At 45.8% G+C, this 25,554-nt stretch overlaps 1 protein-coding gene across 14 annotated transcripts in view; it reads right to left on the bottom strand.

The window, feature by feature from the left end:
• The window catches only part of kif1aa (kinesin family member 1Aa), a 38,673-nt gene extending 16,853 nt beyond the window's left edge, over positions 1–21,820 (bottom strand). For 5 of the 14 annotated variants that reach the window (XM_076025579.1, XM_076025499.1, XM_076025428.1 and 2 more), the window contains exons 1-27: positions 21,402–21,820; positions 18,720–18,921; positions 12,809–12,882; positions 12,519–12,701; positions 12,340–12,405; positions 11,714–11,892; positions 11,011–11,122; positions 10,839–10,916; positions 10,667–10,732; positions 10,518–10,535; positions 10,241–10,319; positions 10,056–10,134; positions 9,591–9,733; positions 8,613–8,651; positions 7,161–7,294; positions 5,722–5,801; positions 5,553–5,628; positions 5,014–5,093; positions 4,813–4,919; positions 4,609–4,689; positions 4,348–4,528; positions 4,163–4,235; positions 3,994–4,084; positions 3,755–3,903; positions 3,503–3,681; positions 2,940–3,092; positions 1,065–1,412 (exon numbers count right to left, since the gene is read on the bottom strand). In XM_076025579.1, the coding sequence (XP_075881694.1) occupies positions 1,065–1,412; positions 2,940–3,092; positions 3,503–3,681; positions 3,755–3,903; positions 3,994–4,084; positions 4,163–4,235; positions 4,348–4,528; positions 4,609–4,689; positions 4,813–4,919; positions 5,014–5,093; positions 5,553–5,628; positions 5,722–5,801; positions 7,161–7,294; positions 8,613–8,651; positions 9,591–9,733; positions 10,056–10,134; positions 10,241–10,319; positions 10,518–10,535; positions 10,667–10,732; positions 10,839–10,916; positions 11,011–11,122; positions 11,714–11,892; positions 12,340–12,405; positions 12,519–12,701; positions 12,809–12,882; positions 18,720–18,825 (2,954 nt within the window). In that variant the 5' untranslated portion in view covers positions 18,826–18,921; positions 21,402–21,820. The remainder of the gene's footprint in view (positions 1–1,064; positions 1,413–2,939; positions 3,093–3,502; positions 3,682–3,754; positions 3,904–3,993; positions 4,085–4,162; positions 4,236–4,347; positions 4,529–4,608; positions 4,690–4,812; positions 4,920–5,013; positions 5,094–5,552; positions 5,629–5,721; positions 5,802–7,160; positions 7,295–8,612; positions 8,652–9,590; positions 9,734–10,055; positions 10,135–10,240; positions 10,320–10,517; positions 10,536–10,666; positions 10,733–10,838; positions 10,917–11,010; positions 11,123–11,713; positions 11,893–12,339; positions 12,406–12,518; positions 12,702–12,808; positions 12,883–18,719; positions 18,922–21,401) is intronic. The other 9 variants (XM_076025978.1, XM_076025902.1, XM_076026204.1 and 6 more) reach the window with 3 other exon arrangements.
• Between the last annotated feature and the right edge of the window lie 3,734 nt (positions 21,821–25,554).

Here is a 25,554-nt window from a genome sequence, read left to right on the forward strand (position 1 = left end):
ACACACACACACCTCAAGCAGCCGTTGAGCATCAACTTTGCTTGGATTTCAATGGGAGGGAATGGAAGTTGCCCCGTCGCTGGTTCTATCTAAATGTTCCGCTAAATCACTCCAGTTCTAGAAATCTGCCCTCCGTGATGTCACAAAGGGTTCGGACAGTGAAGTGCCAACCAGTTGTTGGCTCCGCCCTCTGAGACTCAGCCTTGTTTCTGTCCCCTCTGAAACATGTGAAGGGTTTGACATAGCATCGATTTTTAGCGGAAGGCTGTAAATGGAGGGCTAAATAAGTTGTTCAACTAATAAAAAAGACTCTCTAAGCTGCAAAACTGGAGTCTGGGATGATAAATATATGAAAAAGGGTAAAATGTTGGACATTTAAAGAAAAGAGTGGATGACATTGCCGCTTTACTGCCTTACTTATTGTTTTAATGCTAAGAATCTTTGTTTTTGTAAAATTTATGCTGCATACAAAGGGGATTTAGTAAACTTTGAGGAGCTAATTTGTAGATTTTGGGAGCCACACATGATTCCTTGTCCTGGTTTAATCAAAGTGGAACCGGAACAGGTGGTCCGACATGCTGAGGAATAATATGGAACGTGGGTTAAAGTGAGAAGAAAAAAAAGGAAAAATAACAACAAAAAGATTCAAGCAACAATTTGGACAAAATTAGAATAAAGAGCAAAACATCTTTAACATAAAAATCCATCAAACTCGTCTGCTGGACAGTCAGCTAGAGTGCTGTGTGTGTGTCACACCAAGAGAGGAACTGGAATGGCAGTGGCGTCGAGGTCCCAGTGAACCAGGTGGGCCGCAGGATGGAATGGGTGAGTCCCACGTCATAAATATTTTTCAAATACACCCTCATCTAAAACTGGACATCTGGCTATTTGACTCACTTGTGCGAATTTCATGAACTTGTGGACACGCAGCAGAGTGGGTGGCAATAAAGTTTCTGGAGTTTCAGCACTATGATGTCACTGGTTGGGTCGGGGTGGGCGGAGCCCCAATCTCAGCGTGAAAGAGCTAGTTTCCTCCACCAGCATGCTCCTGAAACCTCACCAACCTTCCCACTACACTGAATAATGGCGAGCGGTCGTAAAAGGGGTCCTGGCCTTCGCAGGAGCCTCGGCAGCGCTCCCTCTCATCCTCCTCATCCTCATCATCATCGTCATCATCATCATCATCATCATCATCATCATCATCATCATCCGCTCCCCCAAGCTCCAAGCACGGCTCGTCCAAAAAGATATCATCGTCCAGGTCCTCCAACTCCTCCAACTCATCCTGATCCTCGTCCCCGCGGCCCTCCCGCTGCGGCTCGGCCAGCTCGGTGACCTCCGAGGTGGAGAGGGTCGGGGACGGGGTGGGGTCACTCATGCGCTCACTCATGCACGTGTTGAAAATGGGGTTTCTGGTGCAGCCGGAGAACACGGGAACTGGGTTAGTACAGCAGGGACAGACACCCCACAAAAGAGACAACCTGTGGTTAGAAGGTTCCTACTGAACACATGAAAACATGAGGAGAAGAGAGGACGCACGTTGGAGATCTATCAAGACAAATATTAAATGAAAGACACCAGAAATATCAACTCAAAGCTGCACTGTGGCAGTGGGTAGAAATATGGAGTTGCCAGGTGTTAATGGCCAAATTCCAGAAGTGCAATGGGGCAAATGTTTTCTTTGGAGGTCAAAATCTTTTTTTTCTGTATAAAAACATTGATCAATGCTTCCGACAGCATCACATGTGTTTGACAATGTTCCTTCCTTTAGAACTCTTTCTGCATCAAACGCCCGCAAAATCTGCCCAAATAGCTCTGATTTTTGCAAGGAAATTTTGGGACTTCTCAGGGCATCGACCAGACAAAAATTGACAGAATGGTTTTCCAGTTGGGAATGTGGAGTTTTTCGATCCCAACGCATCTGACAAAATCTGTAAGGGAGGAATTCCCAGACCATATTTTGGCTCCACCAATCATGAGTTGTCTCAATTGCTTTTTGAAGATGCTAACAGACTCTTTTCGCATAAGCTAAATTAGACTTGTTGATCCAAAAGACGTTCTCACCAACACAAAATGACAGGCACCTGATTTTCTTTTTTCAAGAGGCAAACTCCAGACTGCTGCGTGACAAATTTATTTTCTTCTTTCACCAGTAAAATGTAATTAAAAGCCTGATTGGCTGGATATTATGTAACAGGAGCCGCGTGACGGCGTGGAGGAGCCATGTGTGAAGGGAGAATGAGAGAAAGCTTGGCACAAAGATCTGGGAAGGGCTGTGTGCCAGCATGAGAGAAAGACAGGCTTTGAGTGGGAGGACTGAGAAAATCTCAAGCATTTCTTCCCTCTGCAAAGGACGACGGGCTTGGCGTCAACCAGCACTGAGCCACCTTTCCCACCGATCGTCAGATCCCACCTCTGTCCTCCAGCTGCATGTTGACTGACACTCACATTAGGAAGAATGGCGCTTGTTCATGGACTGAGTATCGAACTGAACTTCATGAGTTCATTACACTTGCAGAACTAAATCAAAAGTATCACTGAGGCAAAGGAGATGAGAGATGAACACAAGCCTCAGTGGTGCTAATAGTCAAGGAAGCTGGCAGAACGATAAAGTCTAAGCTAACGGTATTGAGCAGCAAAGATGGAGGACAATAGTGAGTTACGAGCTCAATCATTCAATTCATTCAATTTGAAAGATGCTTCCGCAAATTGGAAAGTTTTGCTTTTAAATGGGAACAGAAAGCCATAAATGTCCACACCGCAATGGCAGTGCGGCTGTGATAAGTGGGTGGCAGGCTGGACTTGTCACCGCAGTCCATTAGTGGACCGCGAACTCCCGTTATCCTGGGCACAACCAACATGGGCCTTTTTAATTTGTTTGCCAACGTGGGACTGCACTTTTGCCGGTTGGCCCTCCTCCTCTCGGGTTCAGTGTTTACCTGCCCACCAGGCGGAACCAGGGGAAGCGGTCGTAGAAGGGGTCACCACCAGTCATGGCGCTCTCGCAGTCCTCGGTGGAGGCAGCAGCGGCGGCTGTGTTCGGCACGTCTGCGGCGCGGTCGTACATCTCCCTCATGAGGTCCAGCCTCTGCCTGCAAGAAGCATCGATGGTGGAGCCGTTGAGAAAAGAACAACATGGGCAATGTATTGCACTGCACTTTATAGTCATGCACATTGGTTCCAATCTGATAAACTGCATCCACTTTGCAAAAACCCCTCAGGAACCGCACAAGAAAGTAAGTTTAATCTTCAGAATTCAATCTTAAAGAGTTTAAGGGGAACTAAAAGGCCACCAAGTACTACGGTAAGATCCAAATCCCACTGGGAAACATTGGAACATGACAGGAAAACCTTTGGATTGATTAAAAAGCATTGCGCTGAGTCACAGCCTGTATCATTGCCTTCATCTGTCAGCAGTTTTAAGTATTTTTTGATGTTGATTTTTAGACTACATAGTCAACCACAACAAGAACTAAAAAAAACGATGATGATGCTGATGTACCTCAGCTTTTCCAACGTCCAGTAATGGGTGGCACCATTTTTTTGGTCTTGGACCTCCACAGCCACAATGGTGCGAGGGAAGTGCCGTATCTCGCGGTCCTTACTGGCCTCCAGGGGCAACAGGTCTGGAGGCAATGGCGAGTAGAGGGTGTCTGTGAGCAGCACGAACTGGAACTGAACCTGTAGGTGCAAACAAACGACTGGTAAGTTGATCTGCCAACACTCCAACGTTGAGCTCCACCCAGGGTCTTACCTTCTTCTTGAGCTCCACACTGATGGCGTTGGCCTCCTTCAGGAAGATGGCGTTCCCCCAAAGCAGGTCACGCAGAGATGTGAACTGGTAGCACTTCCACTTGCGGAAGCCCCACACTGCCATTTCTCGTTCCCTCTCAGTCCACTGGACTGTGGACAGGTGGAAACAAGAGGGGGTTGATGATTGGTCAACACAAACGTACACGCACCTTAGCTGTCTGGCTGGTTAAATTCCACCACCTTCCTCCTCTGGTTCCTCCTCTTCTTCAGGAGCGTCCGGGTAGTAACTGTCCACCTGCTTCTGAAGAGCCTCCAGCTTGCTCTCATAATCCTGAGGGCAGTTCACACAAGACAGATGTTAATGAGCCAAATACCCATCAACAGAACTCAATTCAGCCCGGCGCCATACCAGCCTCTGCTGCTCCAGAAGGTTGTTGGCCTCCTCTCTCTCTTTGCGGTACTGTTCCTCCAACTCGTGGAGCCTACACACAGACACACACACAGACAAACAGACACACACACAAGTGATATCAACCTATTGCAGTTCGCTCCAATCTGAGCTTCCTTATCTTTGATTGCTGTTGATCTCAGTACCTTTGCTCCATTTCCTGTTTCATGTCGATGCCTTGTTTCTCCAGCAGCTCTCGCTGGGCGAAGGCCCAGTCCACTGGCTCAGCAGGAGTCTCGGCACACGGGGTCTTCTCCCTCTCAGCTCGGGCCTGGACTGGGTGGTTGAACCGGAAAACGTGACTCTTTCCCAAGATGATGCGGTTCCCTGTGAGGTGATATAAAACGAGTTTGCTTCCCCTGCACTTGTTCCTTCTCGGTATTCTTCCCTGGTCTGAGTTTCCTGACCTGATCTGAGGACGGTAGCCTCCGTCACCCTCTTGCCATTGACGTAAGTCTCTGCTCCTTCACATGGTTCCAGGATGACTGCTGCATGAGGGACAATGACAGAAATTTGGTGATGCAGATTGGCTAGTTTTTTTGGGGGGGAGGGGCGCACAATCCAAATGAATCCAAATGAACACATTGTGGAGGAATCTAAGCGAAACCCACTCTCTCCTGTCGGGTCTGCTGAGCTGGTAAAGGTGCAGTGCTCGTCTTTAATAAAGTGGCCGCTGAGGACTATGTCCTGACGGCTGCTGGCGTCCACACGACCCACCCTGAGAGGTGAGAGAGAAGCACTCAAGTAAAATCAACCAAAGTGAAAGCAAACCACTCTGAGATAAGAACACAGATAAGAAGACCTGAACCCACCTGGTGATCCCATCTTTGATGTAGTACAGCAGACACTCGGACATCAGAGGATCTTCGTTGAGGTTCACCAGATGAGGTGTCTTGACAGAGAAACAAGTATAATGAACTCACGTAGAAAAAACTAAATCATCAGCATGCCAGTCAGGTTCTAGAAAGAAAAAAAAAAACATGCAGGTAAAGTCTTCCCACAGCTCCACAGCAGAACTTCTGACACTCAGGCCTTCAGGTTGCCTGTCACCAAATCAGCTGCTGCTGCTGCTGCTGAATGGGAATCAGAAGATTTGACTCCCAGTAGAAAGAGGAGAAACACGACAGAGGAACCAGAGAAGCTTGAGCAGCTTCAGACACTCCACAGCCAACAAACCTCGTTTGGGGAAAACAGGCCGACTGTGTCGATAAACACAGGCTGAGGCTTTCTAGGGCTGTGGCAGAGCTTTGGGACAAACTGACAAACAGTGGCATCAAGAATCGAACCAGGAAACATCACGTCAGACCTACATTTTATTTATTAATCTATTTTTCAGGAGGTGTTTTGTTACCTTCTTGGGGGAAAACACGCCCACTGTCCCACCGTCTTCTCGCATGGCAACGCCCATTTCTGCCAGCAGAGCCTCCCTGTGGACGGACCCCAGAGTGGGCGTTAGCTAGCGACCAGCAGGTGGTGCCACAGTTTTAACAGGGGAATAAATGAGTGGGAGGAGTTCCTGCCTTTCCATCCTGATGGCCTCGGTCCTGCGAAGCTTCTCCTCCCAGGTCACGTTGAGCTCGGCGATGATTTTCTCAGTTTCCTGAGGACGGAACGGTTGCATCAAGGTTCAAAAACCAGCGGCAACAAGAAAAAATGAATCCGTCACAGCAGTGACTTCCTTGTTTTACTATTGTTCACATACTATGTTGCTTTTTTTTTTTTTTTTTTTACTTTTTATGGTCTTTTTCTATTGTTGACTTTACCATGAACAATGTCAACAACTGTGCTGTGCAGGCAGTAAGGTTTAAAAATGTAAAAAAAAAAAAAACAGATGTGCCCTGTTTTTCTATTTTAACAACAGTGGAGAATCAGATTTTTCAATAGCGACTGAGCTGCATATGACTTACATCATTTTCAATATTGATGTAATTCTTTATGAAGGTCTGTGTCTGTCGTTCATATGCACCACAACTTCAGTCTCTTTAATTTCATTTCACGCTGCTGTTTTCTGTCTTGTGCTTCTTCCTTTAATGAAATTGTATTTTTTTTTTTTTTTTTTTTTTACAGATGACTGCTGCAGCCAACACATAGATAAAAGAACAACAGGAAACAACTGCTCTCTTTGTCACATCCAGACTTGGGCTCTGAGAGGCAGGAACCATAAAACCTACTCAGTATTAATGCCCCAACGCCCCCACCCTCACCACTTGGCCATCAATCGCACCCCACCCCAACCTTCCTGAGATGATTTCCTGTCATCTCTCTCCCACTTATTGATTTGCTCGTTTCAAATTTCCCAAAAACATTTTTTGGGGGGGTAAGGGTGGAGTCATAATGAGATCACGCCGATCCAGCTGATGAGGTCATGGAGTCGGGAGTAAGAAAATCAACTCTGGTCAAAAAAAGGAAAGAAAACCCTGGCGTTGATCGAGAAAAGGGGTCACAAACACTAAAAACCTAAAACATCTAACATTTATTTTTTCAGTTGCTATTCTTTTGTAATCACACTTGTATTTAGATATATTTGAAAATGACACTATCCTAAAAATAAAATGATTTAAAATATTTTGTATATATGTATATATATAAGTCTAGAGAAGTTTAGGTGAACTCTGTAAACTCTGGTTAATAGAAATAAAGTGTTGAATATTGATATTATCTGGATTCTACCTTAAGTCACTGTTGATAATTATTGTGAGAAATGAATGTGATCAGCGTCTTCACATAGACAAATTATTGATATATATATACATACATATAAGAGTAATAAAATAATAAAGTATGATAAAAGAGTGTAGCAAACTGGTGGCCATTCGTATGACTCAATACCCATGAAGCAGCTCTCAGGTTCAAAAAAGTTGGTGAGCCCTGATCCAGAAGGTTCCACCTTAAAAAAAAAGAACTCTGCAATTTGCACTTCAAGTAGGGACGATGCCAATGGGTGGGGATCTGCGTTCACCTTCAGCCTCTCAATGGCCTCCTCGCTGCCGGGGCTGAACATGATGCGATCATGCAGGCTGGCGATGGAGCCGGCGCGGCTGGAGAGGACGGACAGAGACGGGGAGGGACTCATCCCCGTCATGGCGTTGGTCACTGTGGAGAGATCATCCCTTTGATTCACTGCCTGGCCTTTACTGTTATTGTTCGTGTAATCGGATAGGTCTGCCGGTGGGGGGAGGGGGAATAAGGGAGGGAGGGTACGGCAAGTGTGTGTACAGGAAATGGATGAAAAACCAATGGCAGAGGGGCGAAGAGGGGGAGGGGGATGCCCAGAGAGAGAGAAAAAAGAGATAAGGAAGGGAAGGAGAAAGAGAGAGAAGACATGTAGCCTGAAACACGTCCATCAGGAGAGAAGTCACAGAAAAAGAGAGAAAGACCAACAGTTTGGCCGCGTGGAAGCACCAGCAGGAAGCCACAGGAAGCAGCAAGGAGGAGGCCGTCCAGCCAAAACCAGAGGACCAGAAAATATATATAAGGATATATATAAATAAATAAAAATGGAGCGAGAAGCATCAAATGCAGGGAAAAAAATAAAATAAAAAGCTACAGGATGCAAAAGAAAACACCAAGAAAAGGGTTCAGTTAGCCGCCCTATAGCATCCACAAGCAGAAACCGCCTGGCTGTTAATATATATAGCACCACCTAAAGGACAGGCTCATATTGTCACCAGCGGCAGCAACAGCAGCAGCAAGTCAGAAGTCACGATCAGAGAGAGAAGGAGGTCGGCGTGATGCTCTGAAGACGTCAAGCTGCAGCAGCAAAAAAATTCACCTCTAGCTTGATAAAAAAAATCACATCCCAAGTTCGACTTCTCGTCAACCCCGCTGCTGCGGCAACGCGGAGTAATAATAAAATGGCTCATCACATCAGAAGCGGCTGAAGCCTTTTTCCAAGAATATTATTGCCTTTGGCACAAAATTTATAATAGTCTCGCAGTGCAGCAAGACAATAAGAGGAAGACAAGAGAAAATTATAAAAAAAAAAAGACAGCGTGATGGTTCTAAATGCGGCAACAACCTCGCCTGCTTATTCTGCAGATGGAGGCTGCGGCTTTATCTCCTCCCTCCCACCGGGGGGAGCGAACACATCCTCCACAACGGGGGAAATTAAAAGTTCTGGCCAAAATCATTTTTTTCCTCACTTTTGTTGCAACTTAATGGAAGCCACAAAATGAAAGCGTCAATCTCAGCAGCACTATGACGCAGCACAAAAAAAAAACTCACGACGCTAGCATTGGCATTGGCGTTAGCGGTAGCATTAAGCATGTGTCCTGGAAAACCTTCTCAGAGATTAATGATGCATAGGTTGCGCTGCTGCTCGCAAACAAGGAAAAATAAACAAATAAAAGAAAAGGCGTCACTGATGGTAAGCTGGCAAAAGAAGAAAAGCCAGAGCCGTAAAAAAACGCACATTTCAAACCCTCCACGTCAGCACCGGAGGCTCGGTACGCTGCGAGAAGAGAGGACAAAGACACAGAGAGACAGGGTGAGCTGCACGGGTTCAGACATTCACAAAGTGAAAGAAGAGCTGTGAAAGTTGAGTAGCTGCTGCTAATACTGATTATTAAACACCAAAGAAACCAATGATGGAATATTAGGTGTGTTTTTTTCCACCACTTAAACCTGAATGTGTGGCAGTTGATGTTAGCTAGATGCTATTGGTTTGAGCCTCACCTCTAGTTTGTATTTTGAAAGCTAACTATTACCTAAAACACGTTAGCTCCGGGCAAAAGCACTTTCTTCAACATCTTCCAGTTCCCCCAGCGAGCAAAAACTCAAACCTCACTGAGCTCTGAAAGAGACCTACAACTGGTTGGCCCATGCTAGCAGAACCTGGGAACTTCCCATTTGTCCGACTTCCCATTAGTCGGACAAATTGCGCATTGGTCCGACTTCCCATTAGGGTTACGGTACCGTAAGGGTTAGCGGAGGTCGGACCAATGCGCAATTTGTCGGACTAATGGGAGGTTGGACCAATGCCATGCTCCCACAGAACATAGCAGCTAGCTAACCCAATGCTAGATTAAAACTGGAGGCACATAATGGAATTCTGTCCCTTTTTTAAACTGAATGATGATAAATGATTTTGAAGGCTGTTATGTTGTGTTGTGCGTGTTGTAATATATTACGTTATATTGTGTTTTTTGTTCTTGTATTTATTTTTTTTTTTGCCATGTCAAAACTTGAGACTTTTAGACAATAAAATAACATTCACCCTCTAATCCTGAGGTATTTTTGACACTAAAAAAAATAACAAACAAACCAAAAACCTAATGATAATTACGGCCCTGATTGGTCCACTGGACTTCGTGGATGGGGCCTGTTTGGGAGGGGCATCAAAAAAGTGCGTCACTGACAACAGCGCGAGTGTTGTCGGAGGCGGGCTTACTTTCAATGATGTCACCCAGGCCCTGAGAGTAGAGCAGGTCCTTCAGCCGGGAAACTTCCTCCTTGAGCTCGCGCACCAACCGGTTGTTGGGGTCCTCGTTGATGACGGCGTTGCAGCGGATCTGCTTGGCGCGGTCGGCGTACCTGCATTTGCAAAGAGGAGGAGGAAAAAGAGGAAGAAGAGGGGATGGTTATGTAACACACACACACATAACCTCGCCGTGACATCACACATCCAGCCGACTCCGACGCCTGAAGCCTGACGACTTGGCTGGTTTTTGAAAAGTGTGAATCTCTGAGAGGAACATGTGCTGCACAACACACCGCTGCTGTCCTTCATATTCACACCCTCCATTCTCTCTCTCTCTCTCTCTCTCTCTCTCTTTCACACGCACACAGACATACACACATACACCCACATCAGCAGCGGTGTGGGAGGAGCAGAGCCGCTCTGACTGCTAGCTACCTGAGCGTGCTGAGGGTCTCGTCGTAGTTGATGTCAGCGGGACTCAGAGCAGCAACCATCGCCGTGCGAGAATTCCCTCCTGCCAGGTAAAAAAAAAAAAAATAGGATTTTGGAAAAAAGATCTAATTGAATCGTCATAAAACCCAGACACGCAGCGATAGACTAAATGATGTTGGTGTTGGTACCCAGGTTCTCTCTCAGCAGCCAAGTCAGCACCGAGTCCCTGTAAGGGATGAAGCTCTCAACCTTCTTCTTCTTTTTATTCTGAATTAAAAAAATAGAGGGGAAAACCACCATGACTTGGAGAAATAACTGAATTTAAATAATAATTTGTATGAATATATATATATATATATATATATACATATATATATATATATATATATATATATATATATATAACAAATGTAAAATTATTTTCTGACAAATGAAAACTGAATAATTCTAAAAAAAAAAAAATACCTTATTTCCTCCTGAGTCCTGGAAGAAGAAATGAGGAGAAATGTTTATTTTGTGTCCTTCTGACGTTTTAACTGGTGTATTTCTTTGTTTTTTGTTCTCCCTCTCAGCATACATGACTATGAAAATATATATATTGTCAACGTGCTCACCACTTCAGCCAATGCAGATATGACTTTCCCCAATGTGGTGAGAGACTTGTTGATGTTTGCTCCTTCCTGAAGTGACACACACACAAAAAACAACAACCACAGTTTCAATGAAAGGGAATAATAAGCGCTCATTAGGTGAAGTTTGTCTGGTTTGGGTTGTAAGGAGCTTCACCTTCAGCCTGGTTCCTTTTGCTCCGGTGGAGTCGGCCCTCTCGCTGCCCGCCAGGTCCACCAGACTGATTTTACTGACCTGCCGCACACAAACCAACCACGATGTAAACAAACAAACAAACAAACAAACAACCAGCAGCTGTTCCCGCCGGCTTCACTCTGCAGGTCGGCACCTTCTCAGACGTGTTTTCCGAGTCGGCATCGTGCCGCTTCTGTGTGAAGATGATGTTGAAGACGGCGTGCGAACGACTGCTGGTCTCATTCATGTTGGTGGCGGCGACGGTCCTGCAAAATGACAAATATGGAAAAAAAAATAAGGGAAACTATCGAACAGGAAGTTCCTCTATTAGTACATTTTTCATTTATTTTTCAGTCGTTGCTCTTCATGTGATAGTTCTTTTTTTTTTTAATAACATCTTTCTTGCCTGCAGCTTAGACAGAGCGAGAAAAATTGAAATCCAATTTTTTTTTTAACCCTGCGAGGATTCTACAAGGTCCTTGACTGCAGTTTCTGTTGGTGTTTGAATTATTAAAAATACACAGCAGCTTTAAAACGACTGTCAAAAGTCTCAGAATATTACATTTCCCCCCCTTTGCCGCAACTCAAGCACCTTGAGTTGCAAGCCTTTGTATGAAAGGTGCTATATAAATAAAATTTGATTGATTGATTGATTGATATTTTTAATAATTCTGAACCTTTAAAATTCAAAGATTCCCATCACTGCTCACAGCTTTTTATTTCTCTTGCAGCCGCGAACTGAGACTAGTTGGAATCAAACAAACTGATCCAGGAGCTAAATAAAAAAGAAGGAATCTTATGGCTTGACCCCTGTCAGGTTTTAAACTTCCTGAAGATGGGGGTCATCGTCAGGTCACCTGGCCTTGTTGCCCGAGTCCATCAGGTCCTGGATGTCGCTGTAGGAAGTGACGGCCAGCTTGGACAGGTCCTCCACGTAGGGTCCCATCAGCGGGTGCTCTCGCACGCGCAGGTTCCCCTTGTTCTTGGGGTTCAGCAGGTCACGCACGCGCTCACAGTAGATTTCCATGTAGCTCACCTGTTCAGGGACAACACAGGGCCGACGGTGATAAACGCAAGATGCTCGTGTTTTTGCATTTTTGTCTCATTTTTTAAATCTATTTTTCCAATAATCCTCTTCGAACCAAAAGGTTGTGTGATTATGTGCGCATAACAAAAACCAACTCAATTAGGTGTATCGTAAAACATCTGTTGTCTTTCTTCCTCATTCTTTGGTCAAAATCTTTACACAACTAGCGCATTAATCACAGATTAATCACAGATTAATTAAGGATTCAAATCAAGGGAAAAGATAAAAGAATAGAGTGAAAATAAAATGAAGAAAGACTGGAACAGAATGGTGCTGATGTTGAATTCTGCTACAACTCTACATTCCAAATCCTCCCGAAGTTCAAAAGTCGAGGTTTCTTATTGGTCAACAAGCTTTCGTATGCTGAGGGGCACAAACAGCTGCTGGAGGACTCACCTCCACGGAGTAAGACATGCTGTTGTTTGTGTTGTCGTTGATCTTCGTGAAAAGGTCTTCGCACAACTGGATGGTGGAAGAGAGGAAAACACACACAAGGGTAAAGAGAAGATGTCACTCCAAAATGTTGTTTTTGGTTACTTTGTTTGGCCAAGAATTTAGCTAGAGGAGGTTGATACCAGTGGGATGATGCCCTGCTGGTCCTTGACGTCCTGCTTGCCCATCATGGTGTAGGACTTGCCGGCGCCCGTCTGGCCGTAAGCAAAGATGCAGACGTTGTAACCCTCGAATGCATGCAGCAGCATTTCCTCCCCGATGTCTTTGTAGACGAGCACCTGCGAGGCGTAGTTGGCATCCTCGGGCTGCAGGGGGCGCAGAGGTTGACGGTTACAGCAGCAGGTCATCGCTAGCAAACAGCCAAACCACAGTGTGAGCTGTGTGTGTTGCTGGTGTGTGTGTGGGGGCTCACCGTGGTGTGTGACCAGTAGGAGTAATCAAAGTTGAAGCTCTTGTTGTCTTTGGCCTGCTTGGGGTTGATGATGGCTGAAAGACGGGACAGCAAACACAGGTCAGAGGGAGGCTGAGAGGCTCCAGCACTGAAACCAGATCTGAGCTGCAGCATCGTCGGCTTCGTGTTGAGCTAACAGGGCCATCGGGTCATTGGGTCACCGAACTCATCCAAATCTACAGCAAAACCTCTCCAACCGCAAAAAACCCACACAGGTCCTGATGGACTGGGGGATGTGAGGGGGAGTCCAAAGAAATATTTGATTTGATGTTTACCTGAATCATCTGCTGTTTGTTGATAAAATGGTTCTGTTTTACAAAACAGGATAAGCATCAATTTCTCATGGAGTGAGGAATTCCCCACGTTCCAGTGGAGAGGAGCTTTTCCTGTCCTTTGTCGAGACCCCTCCTGCACTTTCTTAGCATCTAAGCAAGCTCTCCGCCTAAGTAGCCAGCTAACTACATACCAAGCTACCAAGATAACTAGCTGACTATTGATGAGTCCAATTACCAACCATGCTACCAGACTACCAAACTAAATTGCCTCACTTCTAACTAGCTAGCTAACGACACAGCTAGCTATCCAGCCAGCTGACTATCTACCAAACAGCTTAACTACCAGCCCACCTAACTAAACCACTACCTAACTAGCGAGCTAACTACATCACAATATGACTATGTCTATCAACATCAACTACATCTGTTTGGCTAGCTAACTATGTATCGACTAAACTAGTTCATTACCTCCATAGCTGCCCGACAGCAAACCTGCAGCCGACCTGTGGGCTCCCTGTTGATTATCCTTCCGCTATTATTTTTAAAGGTTGAGTGTGTAATATTTGGAGATTTTGAAGAACAAACAGTGACATCAAGTGGTTATATTTTAGTTTGTAGCCCCTGAGCTTGCTGGTGAGCTATGGTGGCCTGCGCACCCAAACCTGGATACCTCATCCACCTTCTTCTTTGTTGGTTTACTTGAAGACGCAAGCAGTCACCCTAATTACAAAACAGGTGGACTGGTCAAGTGGACTGGATTACCCGGCTTTCTTAGAAATATGGCAGTGCAAGATGGCAGCTAACTGGGAGCAAGACCTTTCATCTATGTATGTTCTGATATGTATTTGAGAACAGTTCCAAGGGTGGGAAAACCAAATTTCTTTTATAGTACTGCAAATATACAATTTTATTAATGTATTTATGGGCAGTATATTAAGCTTTTACCAATATAAAAATTATGAAATATTACACACTGGACATTTAAGGCAAAGAGAATATTACATGTGATCTCCATCCCGTGTGTAGCCTAGGGTGGAAAATGCAATTCTTTGTTTATATTTACATGCTTTTTGTCCCTTATGTGCCCCGGTAGCTGCGCCACCCGTAAGCACCATGTTACGTGATTGCTCCGCAGGTGTTTCACATTTGCAAATTAGTGTAGGGATAAAATAGTAGGGAGCTGTGAGCTTTTCACTCACCGCCTCTGATGTGTTAAACTGCTCTGATCGGGTAATGTTAGCATTTTTAGCATTGTCTTTTTTTTTTGCCGGCTAATGCGTTATGGATTTTGATTTGTGCTCGTTCATTTTAGTTGTTTACTGGTCCTGTTTTTAATCCAGCCCAGGTGACTAATGAATGGCCACGAGGACGAGCTAAACCGAACTGGGGAGAAGAATTGGAGCCGAGCATAGCTTCTGGCTCTTGGACGTAAACTCATTTGAACAATAACTACATGGACATTTTTCCCCACACACACGCAGACCTTCACTCAGCTGTTCAACGATCTCCTCATGGTCCCAAACTTTTTCATGTTTCTTTTTTCCTTTATTTTCTTGTGTTGATTAACTACTGAATTTAGCCAGTTCGAACAGTTAATTGGTTACAGTAACTTGGTTTCTGTACTGCAGTGAATTGTTTTTTTTGCCATGATTATTAGTATTAATAATAATAATCTTGCTGTTTTTGCTTTTAATGCTTTTCATTATTGGTTTTGTTTGGGGGGTTGTAAATATTTTGGTTTCCACTCATCACTTAATACACGTATTTGATAAACAATCATTTTGTGTTGTCTTAATTACTTGCACCAGCTCCAGCAGACGATCTTGGCTTTTGATCATTATTATTATTATTTTCTAAAGTAACTAACTAAAACACCCGTTACACGTGGCCTCTCACCAGCCTCAGTCCTGCTGACCACACCCTGCCCCGAGGACCAGCTAGTTCTCCTGATGTTAGGCAATTGCAACAGTGATCCAACAACACTTCCTACTCTGGACAAGAGGTGAGTAGTTCTCAGGCAGGATGGGTAGTTGATGACCATCCCAGAAAACTCTGGCTCAAACCAAGGCTTCCTGGATGTATTAACCAAAACCGCCTCAGAGCAACACAACACTACACGATAGGAAGTTGGTGGGAAGTCTTTGTATCATTGAAATTCATCAGACCAACTGGTCCCGATCCTCAGGTTGAAGTCTACGGACCTACATGCTGCCTCGTGATTGGCTGATTAGATATTCGCAGCTGAGCAGGTGCAGCAAGTTCAGTTTACACTTTTCCCTCAACGCAGCAACAGTGGAGGGAGTTTGTACGTGTGAGTGCGTTTGTTTGCCACACACAGAGGAAGAGGAGGAGGGTCTGGGGGCGTGGCTCTAAAGCAATTAAAAGTAAAAAAACACTTCCTCCCCAAACACCATCTTGGTGGCTAATGCAGATAAAGGTCGATAACGGTCTGAGTGCACGATCCAGTTAGTGTACACACTCCTGCTTCCTCTCATTGCTGCTGCGTTCCAGCCCTGAAATTTAGGCCAGCGAGGCCGGCGGCTCAGGTTTCACACTGAAGAGGGCGTAGCAAGCGGCTGCAGCCTGCACGATGCTGGACTTTGACCTGGGCAGAGTGCTGACTGTGAACACACGCACATATGCAGACTCTCTGTCCTGTTCGTTAATCATCACAGATTTGTTTGTTCTCATCTGTAAGACTTCAGGTGAAAAAAAAATAATAAAAAAAACTAAACAAAGGCTTTACCATCCTAAAATATGATTGGTCTAAAAATAACTAATCTTAGCCACGTCCCTCCAGCTGTATCAGGACCGTAGGACCGGCAGCGAAACATCTGACGGCTCTGCTTTACAGAAGCTTTGCACCAATCGCCATCCGAGCCCCCATTTTTTCTAAAATGTTTTCTGCAGGCTCTTTAAACAGACGGACGTTGATCTGATCTGTTCCACAATATCATATTTTGGGGAAAGTGCTCAGTCATGTTAGAATGAAGGACTTTTCACCACACTTGTCCTGTTTCAGCAGTTTTGTTTTGTTTTTTTTTTTCAACTTTTTCAGTGTTTTTTCAGCATCCGTTTCCTGCAGGACAATGTTTGATATTGTCAAACAGTGCTTTCCTTCACGATGTCTCATGCATCTTAATGAAGGTCTCGGGGGGGAAGGATGAGGGGGAGAGCTAGGCAACAACGAGATGACTGCCAGTCTCCTGCTTGGTGGGAATCAGCCTATTGACCCGCACACACACACACACAAAAGCGGGCAGCTCCCTCCTCCTCCCCCTCCCGACCCCTCCAGACGACAGAGAGACGAAGAGGGGCCTGAACTGGAAAAAAAAAAAAAAAAACACTTCACATCTTCTGGGTAGCAGCACATTATTTAGCCCCGTGCTTACAGCCCGCTGCTCAAACTGAGGCCTCGCTGGAAAAAAACAGGTCGGGCTCAGAGGGGCAGGGCCAAAACCTGGTTGGGGGTGGGGGAGTGGCCTTTTATGACATCACAAAAGTGTTTTTGCACATATTTTTATGGTACGTGGATCATTGTGTGACGTTTTGGATTTTTGATGGAAAGCAATGGAAATGGAATGCAGATTATGGGGATTTAAACACTTTCTTGCAAATGTTTTTGATGTTTTGTGGACACAGTAGAAAACAAATCCGTCAGTTTGTATCTTCCACAGCTCCGCAAACAAATCAAACTAAAGATTAATCAGTGCAGGAGCAAACTTTAAAAACATTTTATTTTAACACTAAATATTTTAAACTAACTAAATTATAAATCTTTATAATTTGGTCTTTTCGTCATCCTGGCAGCATCACAAGGACTCAGATAAAAAATCTCTGGTGGCCTCTGAGCCTCTGAGTCCCCAGTACGGATAAATATTCCCAGTGGATTACACCTCTAATCTGAGTTTACACGGCCCCAAGACGCTGCCAAGCACTCACTCACTCTTCGGCTGTAGCAGCTCCAGACTCCTCCACTCCACTCCACTTCATTCTGCTTCACAACCAAACAGAACTCAGAGTCAGAACTGGTCCGACTGCTCATCTCGTCGGCCGTGACGTGACCAGCCGGGCTAAATTAGGCCAAACGGTAAATATTTCAGGGAGCCTCATCCATTATTGAGCGTCGGCTTTACCTTCCCGAGCGGCGGGCAGAGCAGCGTATCGAGTGTCTTTCCAGTCTCATCTCCCTCTCCGGCTACACTCACCCCCCCGACAGCACCAACCAGCAGGAAGCAAACAAAAAAACACAACACAAGGGGAACCTGGAGTTACAATCATCCGCAATGTTTCTGCCATAATGCATGGGAAAAAATAATTAATAAGGCTGAGAGATTTAAATGTGAGACTGGGGATTAATGTGCAGCATAACAATGGGCTCTGGCCTAAATTGAGATGCATCAGCATCAGCATCAGCAGCAGCAGCAGCAGCAGCAGCAGCAGATAATCTCAGCGGCTCCAGCTCAGCTCGGGCAGCTTTTCACAGCCAGTCGTTTCAATCTCACCCGCTACAGTAATTAGAATCATCCACCCGCCAGCCACCAGACTGCAGTAGTCACACTGTCACAGCCTGGTGCTGTTTAGCTTTCAGCACATGTGACGGCCGCCTTCCAGCAGCTTTACAGACAACAGGCAGCATCAGGACAGGAGGCTGAATCTTAAATAAACTCTCGCCTTGTGTGAGCGACAGACAGTTTTACTGTCCTGTTTCTCACACAGTAACTTGACTTAAAAGACACACTTAACCACTGAACCACTTAAACTACCATGATACTAACATGTGCAATTACAAAGCAGCACTATTAGCCACAGGAGGCTTGGCTCGCTCAGTTTAGGGTTAGCATGAAGCTATGCTAAGGGCTCTGCGTGGTTTAGCACACTGTTTTTCAACCGCTGTGCCGCGGCACACTAGTGCACCCTGAGATAAAGTCGAGTGTGCTGTGAACAAAGAGCAAATTTCACTTAATTGTTCAACAAAAAAAAAAGTTATCATTTGTGCTTTAAAGGGAATGTAACCCCTCAATTCCTCCCACGTCAGCTTTGTGTGCATCTAAACAGGCCCAGGTTTCACATTTAGTAGTATAGTATAAATGAATCGTGACTACATTGTCATTATGAGGCTAAAATTCATTTTTGAATATTTTTGGTTTGTGGAGTGGGATTTTTCAATGTAAAAAAAAATGTGCTGTGGCTCAAAAAAGGTTGAAAAATAGCACATCGCTATTAAATAAATTATACACAGTCGGAAAAAAATTGTATGTACATTTAAATGCCCATTTATTTTTTTTTTTGGCATAAACTTTGCTAAAATGATGCAGAGAAATCTTGTTAGCATAAGAGTCTAGCCAAGCATCTGAGCCACTAGATTCTTCTTAAAGCGTCAGCACTGACCGTCATCGCCTGTCGCTAATTCTCTTAGCATCGACCAAAACCTTGAACAACCCCACTGGACTAATGTGGCAATCAAATGTTTCCAGCAGCGTCTCCTCCTCCGCCTAACCCTAATCCTAACCCAATACTGTAAAAACATCCGGCAGCTCGCCAAGACAGTCAGTCAGTCAGGCAGTCAGTCAGTCAAGTGGTCGGTCGCTACTCACTGGTAGTGTTTCCAGACATCTGGATGATGCACTTGCTATCCTTGGACATCTCCCTGGAGTTGAAGGGGCGGACCCTCACTGCCACCTTGACGGAAGCCGCAGCCATGGCGCCGCTTCAGCCAAAAGCCTCTGAGGAGGGGAGGAGTAGGTGGGTGTAGCCTCAGTTAGCGACCAGGTGAGCGGCGGCCCGCGGCCCGCCGGTCTGGGGGAGAGAGGAGACTGTTAGCATTCTCAGCTAATTGTGAGGGTGAACAGCACAGGCCAATGCTAGCCATCAACAGCACAGGTATTGCTAACTAGGAAACAACACAACTCGTGCTAGCAGAGGTCATAGGGTTGCCACCCGTCCCGTTTTTCCCAGAATTTTTCTCTTTTTTCACCACCTGTCCCGGGAAAAATTAAATCTCTCCCAGGACACAATTTGTCCCGTTTTTATTAGGGAAAATAACAAAACCTCATTTGATTTCCGTCTGTGGTCTAGATAGGGTTGCCAACCCTCCCGTAAAATACGCGATTGTCCATATTTGGCAACTAAAAAACGTGTCCCGTAATGAACTGATACGGGACGCACTTCACTTTGTCCCGTATATTTCGGGGAGGGAGGCCCCCCCCGTCGTCGACAGACTTGAGAGATCTCCACCCCCCGCCCCGAGATGTCCCGGATTTGAAACTCGAGGAGGTGGCAACCCTAAGAGGACAATGTGCTAGTGGTAGAAATGGTAGTTTTTCCACAGGTAGTTTACAGGTAGAAGTTATTGAACACTGTCATGATAAGCGATGTGATGAAAACTGGATGAACTTGCTAAAAAGCTGAGTCACGCAGATTTTAGCTGAGTCTCGGACCCCCTTATTGGACCATGAGGCCCTGGTGGCTGCACTTCCTTCCTGGATGTTCTACCAGGTTGAAATCGTGACCCCGAGGAGGTTTGACTTTCAACCGTGGTTCACCACATGCAGATAGAATTTTCTTCTCCCCTGTGTGTGTGTGAATGTGTGTAGCGGAAACGATACACCTCATGGTTGACATGAGGCAGACAATGAGAAGAGGTTTGTTCCGTGTGTGTGTGTGTGTGTGTGTGTGTGTGTGTGTGTGTCTGTCGACATGAAAAGAGGCTGCGTGGTCAGCTGCAGCCGAGCTGGCCGGACAATACAGCCGGCCTATAACAAAAGAAGTGCAGCAGCAGCAGCAGCCACGCAACCCGGCTGGCTCCTCCAGATGACAAAACCAGCAGGAGCAAACAGCAGCTGAGCCCCATGAAGGATCTCATCGGTGAGACTGATGGAGCTCGGCGAGCTGACGTTAACCAGTGTGTGATTTCAGGTGCGTGCGTGTGTGCGTGCGTGTGTGCGTGCGTGTGTGCGTGCGTGTGTGCGTGCGTGTGTGCGTGCGTGTGTGCGTGCGCGTTCGTGTGTGTGTGTGTGTGCGTATGATCAGAGAGGAAGCGTGACTCATCACAACAGTGATTTTGGTCGGGAGGCTGAAACCAGAGAGACGCTAAAAGTCGCCGACCTTCCATCGACTTTAACGGCTGAGGCCGTAAATTGTGGACAAGAGCCAGCGTGACTCAGGTGTGTGTGTGTGTGTGTGTGTGTGTGTGTGGATGTGTGTGTGTCACTGGTGTGAATTTTTGCTGTGTCACTCCTGCTTCCTGCTTCAGCTGACAGTGATGACAACGCATCTCAAAGCATCTTCTAAGACATCTATCTATCTATTTATATATATATCTACATGTATATCTATATATATATATATATATATATATATATATATATATATATATACATATATATATATGTATATATATATATACATATATATATATATGTATATATATATATATATATATGTTTTCTAAGACATTCATATATATAGCCAAAATTGTGTGTTTTCTTTTTTTTTTTTTAAACGGAAGCTGTGAGATTAAAGAAGCAGCGAGGAGGATGTTTGCGGCTTTAAAGGGGTCTTCCGCTGTGTTTCTTGCGGAAGCGGCTCTGTAAGTCCGATCCTGTCTGATCCCCCTGGATGCTCCGGCCAATCAGCTGATGAAGCCGCGACGGCTGGGCGGGACGCCGTCTTCCAGTAACAAAGGGTGATTTAATAAAGCGTGACGACGGTTTAAACCTCATCAATCCTCACGAGAAAAAAAAAAAAAACAACCTGCGAATCAATGAAGCTGAGCCTCAACTGACAGGCTTCTGATCTGGCTGTTGAAACTGGGGGCTGTGTTAGATTTTAATTGTAGTTTTATACAAAATGTTAAGGTTAAAAGGTGAGAAAAAAAAAAATCAGTTGAAGACTCAGAGCATCCTCTCACGACGTCACGAGGTTTGTGGTATATTTTGTCACATGACACAGCAGCAGGGCGTGTGGCCCATCCATCCATCCATCTCTCCATCCCATAATGACAGGACACACATCAAACATGGCAAAAATACAGAGAGAGAGAGAGAGGTAGAGAGAGAGAGAGAGAGAGAGAGAGAGAGAGAGAGAGAGACGGGAGCCTCAATGTCACTGTCGTCCTGGCCGCACCCAGACAACATCACCCCCCCCCCCCCTCCCCCCTCCCTCCACCCCCTCTGGAGGTACAGCAGGTAAAACATCACAATGGAGAAAAATAAAGCCAGGCGCTGCCCGGTGAGCAGGTGGAAGCAGGTGGAAGCAGGTGGAAGCAGGATACCGACCTCTGCAATGTCAGGTGCGTCCTCCGGCTGCTTCCTCCTCTTTCCTCTTCTTCCACCTCTTCCTCTTCCTCCTCCACTTAGCAGCCGCTCCTCTCCATCCGAGGCGCTGAGGTCATCTGCTGCCCACCGACCCTCCCCAGCAGCCTGTCAGCCAGTCGGGCCACCACCCTGCTGCTGCTTCTACTCCTCCTCCTGCTCCCCCTCCTCTTCTTCCTCTTCTTCTCTCCGCCGGAGTGCCGCTGTTGCGGGGCGGAAGACGGCCGCTGGCTCTGTTTTCTCTTCACCTTCTTCTTCTTCTTCTTCCTCGCGGGGCGCTGCGTGCGTGCAGGAGCGCTTCAAAATGGCTCTGCGCTCTCTGTCCTGAGCTCGTCTTTGCCAGGGGAGGAGGAGAGGATGCTGCTACCGCCGCCGCTGCTGCTGCTGCTCCGCGTTGACGTCATGGCGGGGGGGGGGGGGGCGGGCGTTAGCGGCGGCGATGCGGTGTGCGCGCGGAGGGATGGCGAGAGAGAGCGAGAGAGAGAGAGAGAGAGAGAGAGAGAGAGGAGAGAGAGAGTCAGGCGCGCGTTCACGGCCAGCGGCGTGACGTCCTCTTGATGGAGCTAGAAGCACCTGCACGTCTGGGCTTCACCTTCAAACCGAGCCGCCATGAGCAGAATACTTATTTATTTGTTTATTTATTTAATCATTTTTATTTTTTGTTTATTTATTTATTTATTTTAAGGGAGTCTTTTTGTGTCTTTGCGGCGCTGAAAGAGTCTGAGTGAGTCTGAGTGAGTCCGGGATGTCTGGCTGGAATGCAGCGGGACAATAGCTGGATGAAAAGTGCATTTTGTGGCCCTGAATGGGGGTTTAGTAGGTCACGCTCGGGACTTACACACATACACACACACACACACACACACACACACACGCATGCACGGTCGCCATGGAGACCGTCTGATCAGACTGAAGCATCTCCAGACTCCCAGAGTGGACCAGCAGCAGTGAAGGACTCCCGCTGCTGCTGCTGCTGCTGCTGCTGCTGCTGCTGCTGCTGCTGCTCAAGATGGACCAATAGGATCAATAAGAAGCCATGACATGACAGCATGTCAGTAACCAGCGACATCATCACTTTCCCATTTAACTTTATTGTAGTTTCATTAAAAAAAAAAAACAGTTATATACAGTAAATTCCCTTTAGCTTCTTAGTGTTTGGGATTCAAGATGAGAGGAAGACAGAATTCCACAGTGGCACTTTGCTATGAGTTTTTGTTTTTGTTTTTTAACAACGACAAACCCAAATCTAGAAATATTCAGTTGTTTTAGTTCAACACAAATAAAAATTGCAAAAATTGTCTTATAAACAGAACAAGCAGACTAAAAAGAAGGATTTTCCCCCCCCAAATGCACTGATAACCATGAGAGATATTCCAGAGTTGACCAGCGTTTGCATTTCCCTGAACAAAAGTAATGATTTAAAAAATACAGCTGCCTTAGATTTAATGCACCACAGACATAAAGTTGTCAACAGGTTTGTGTTTGTTTTCTGACTCTTTATTGTGCAATTTTTACATTTTCTCAGCAGACTCTATGTTGAAAATTTTTTTAAAAAATGCACTAAAAACATGATTAACGACATTGCAGAAACATGTTCTATTTCAGCAGCATCTTTAATTGAACAATTAAAATGAATACACCCACGTATTGATGTGCTGTGCTGTGAAGCTGATTCGCCGTCAGCGATTCAGACACTGCTGGTTTAAAAAGGAAAGACTCACGACTCACGACTCACAGCAGCAGGTCAGTGGCTGTCCATGGAGACTAAAGTGTGTCTGGCTGAGAAGGACGACAACGGAACTGACACCTCCACAGGACGAGTGAAAGTTCTGGGCGTGGCTGCTGCTGCTGCTGCTGCTGCTGCTGCTGCTGCTGCTGCTGCTGCTGCATCAATAAAGTTCCCTCCCTTTCACAATTTTATTTTGGCTTGAGTCAGGAAGGGAGAATCAGTGAGTTATTACAGAGGGCAGCCATCACTTCTAACAGCCGCTGAGAAGCTGCTACAGGGAGTAAACGCAGCAGATTAAAAAGCATCATGGGCACAATGGCAAACACGACGCATAAATAAAGACAATGTTGTGTTTGTTACTTATGGAGACTAATATTTAAACATTTAGGCGGAAGTTTAGCAGCATATAAGGAAAAAAGTGGAAATGTTTGTGTAGTGCAGCAGTAAAAGTCAGACGGCAAAATGGTCTTCAGATCACAGCGAGTGCAGAATCAATGGATGGACAATGACTGTATAAAGAAGCGAGACAACGAACCAGGAACCGGGAGAGAGACTGCTCACTGCCAGCTGACCTGGATAACCCCAGGAGAAGGAGAAGAAGGAGAAGACAAAGAAGAAGTAACTGCAATTACAGAGAAAAAACAAAAGACATTAAATAAATTAACAACTTTTCAGACGGTAGTTTGTCCCATGTTTGAATTTTAACAGGCGATGACTCTCAGCTAAAATGTGTCTGTGGTGTGAGAAGAGACTAGAATCAAAACAACAATAAACACCTGCTCGTGAACACCGGTATTTTTTGTGACATACAAGCTAAAAGGCTAATTAGCAGGACTGACACTGATGCTGCTCAGGTTTCTGTCTCCAGTGAAACATAATGCAGAGCTGTTTCCTGACCTGTCTCCCTCTCTCTCTCTCCACTGTCTTCTCCAATCTTCTCACACACACACACACACACTCTTTTTCCATCTGATGCAGCCTCTTCAGTAGCTTTAAGATTCCCGGTCTCTGACCCCCAACCCCTCCGAAGCAGTAATCATCTCAAATGCAACCATGTGTCATTTCATCAGTGCAGCTGTGAATCATGGGAGTGATTCAGAAGGTGTGATGTCACCGGAATGAATCACCACACGCACAGCTCTCAACACCAGGTAGCAGCGAGCCCAAGGTCCGACTGCTGCTGCTCAGGAACGCAGAAAGTAGGCCAAACTCCTTTTTATAGGAGCCCGTGGAAGGAAACGTCTTGTTGATAATTTAAGAGCAGCGGCGGCGGCATCAGGGGCGTGGCCGCATTGTCTCCCAGCCCGCCCTCCGTCCTGCTATGTCTAAATCCGGTGGCACTGCAAGCCTGAATAATTCATGGGCCGCGCCAGCAGAGGACCCAGAGGCCTCGCGGAGACTGGCCCGCTTTCTTAAAGGGACGCCGCCGCTCCTTGGCGGCAACACCGGGTCTTGTCTGATCACACGCGTCAGGAGGGAAGGTGACGTCAGAGGGTCATGGAGGAAAAAAAAAGTTAAAAAAAAAAAAATAATAATAAAAATATATATATATATGATTCAGTGGTTCAGTTGTTAAAAATAGACACATAACTGATGACATTCTGATTATTTGGGGGGAAGCGTTCAGTGGTTTTTGGTCGAACTCGCTGCTCCGTACGGCCCGAGTGACACGCGACTCGGGTTAAGTGAGTTAATGTTGTGCTACTGGATGGTGTCGCCAGAGGGCGCTGTGCAGGCCCCAGTCCTGAATGTATTAGACTGATTTCGTCCATCAAATGGACACGGTTTAAAGAATACCCTGAATATGATGCCTCTTTCATGTTTATATTACATTATATTTATATTATATTTGTTATAATATCATTATTAGTCTTATTATCTCCAAGGCCTGGTCACATGATCAGCTGAGTTTGCAAGGTTCTCCTCACAAACTGCTGCCATCTTTGTTGCATCTGCACTGCCATCACTGTGATGATCGGCGTGCCATCATCGCCCCCTAGTGGAGAATCTGAAGCAGAGAATAAAAAACTCACTCACCAACTCATCGACTGACAGTCCTGGTGACAGCCGCGGCTTCCTGCAGGTTCCGTCTCAATCCACTTTTCGGCATTTGGGAGATTCCAAGTTGCGATTGTTCCAAATTCACTTGGCAGATCTTCGTTCTTCCACAGCCCCAGTGATGCCCCCAGGGGACAAATTCCCTTTCACCTGATGGATATCGGAGCTGCGGGATCTCGTCGCAGAGGATAAGTCAGACATCAACACGTGGCTGGTTGTCAAGGTTGACTGTTGGCTCCGCTGATTCCCTATGAATCTCCTAGGGCATCTAGGTAGGGCATCTCATTAAAGGCGATTCGGGAGTGAACCTGAGATACTACGGCCCAACGC

Source organism: Nelusetta ayraudi, unplaced genomic scaffold (assembly GCF_046127955.1).
Source record: "Nelusetta ayraudi isolate G7.1 ecotype Tasmania unplaced genomic scaffold, CSIRO-AGI_Nayr_v1 ptg000001l, whole genome shotgun sequence".
In the NCBI taxonomy this organism is placed as follows: Eukaryota; Metazoa; Chordata; class Actinopteri; order Tetraodontiformes; family Monacanthidae; genus Nelusetta; species Nelusetta ayraudi.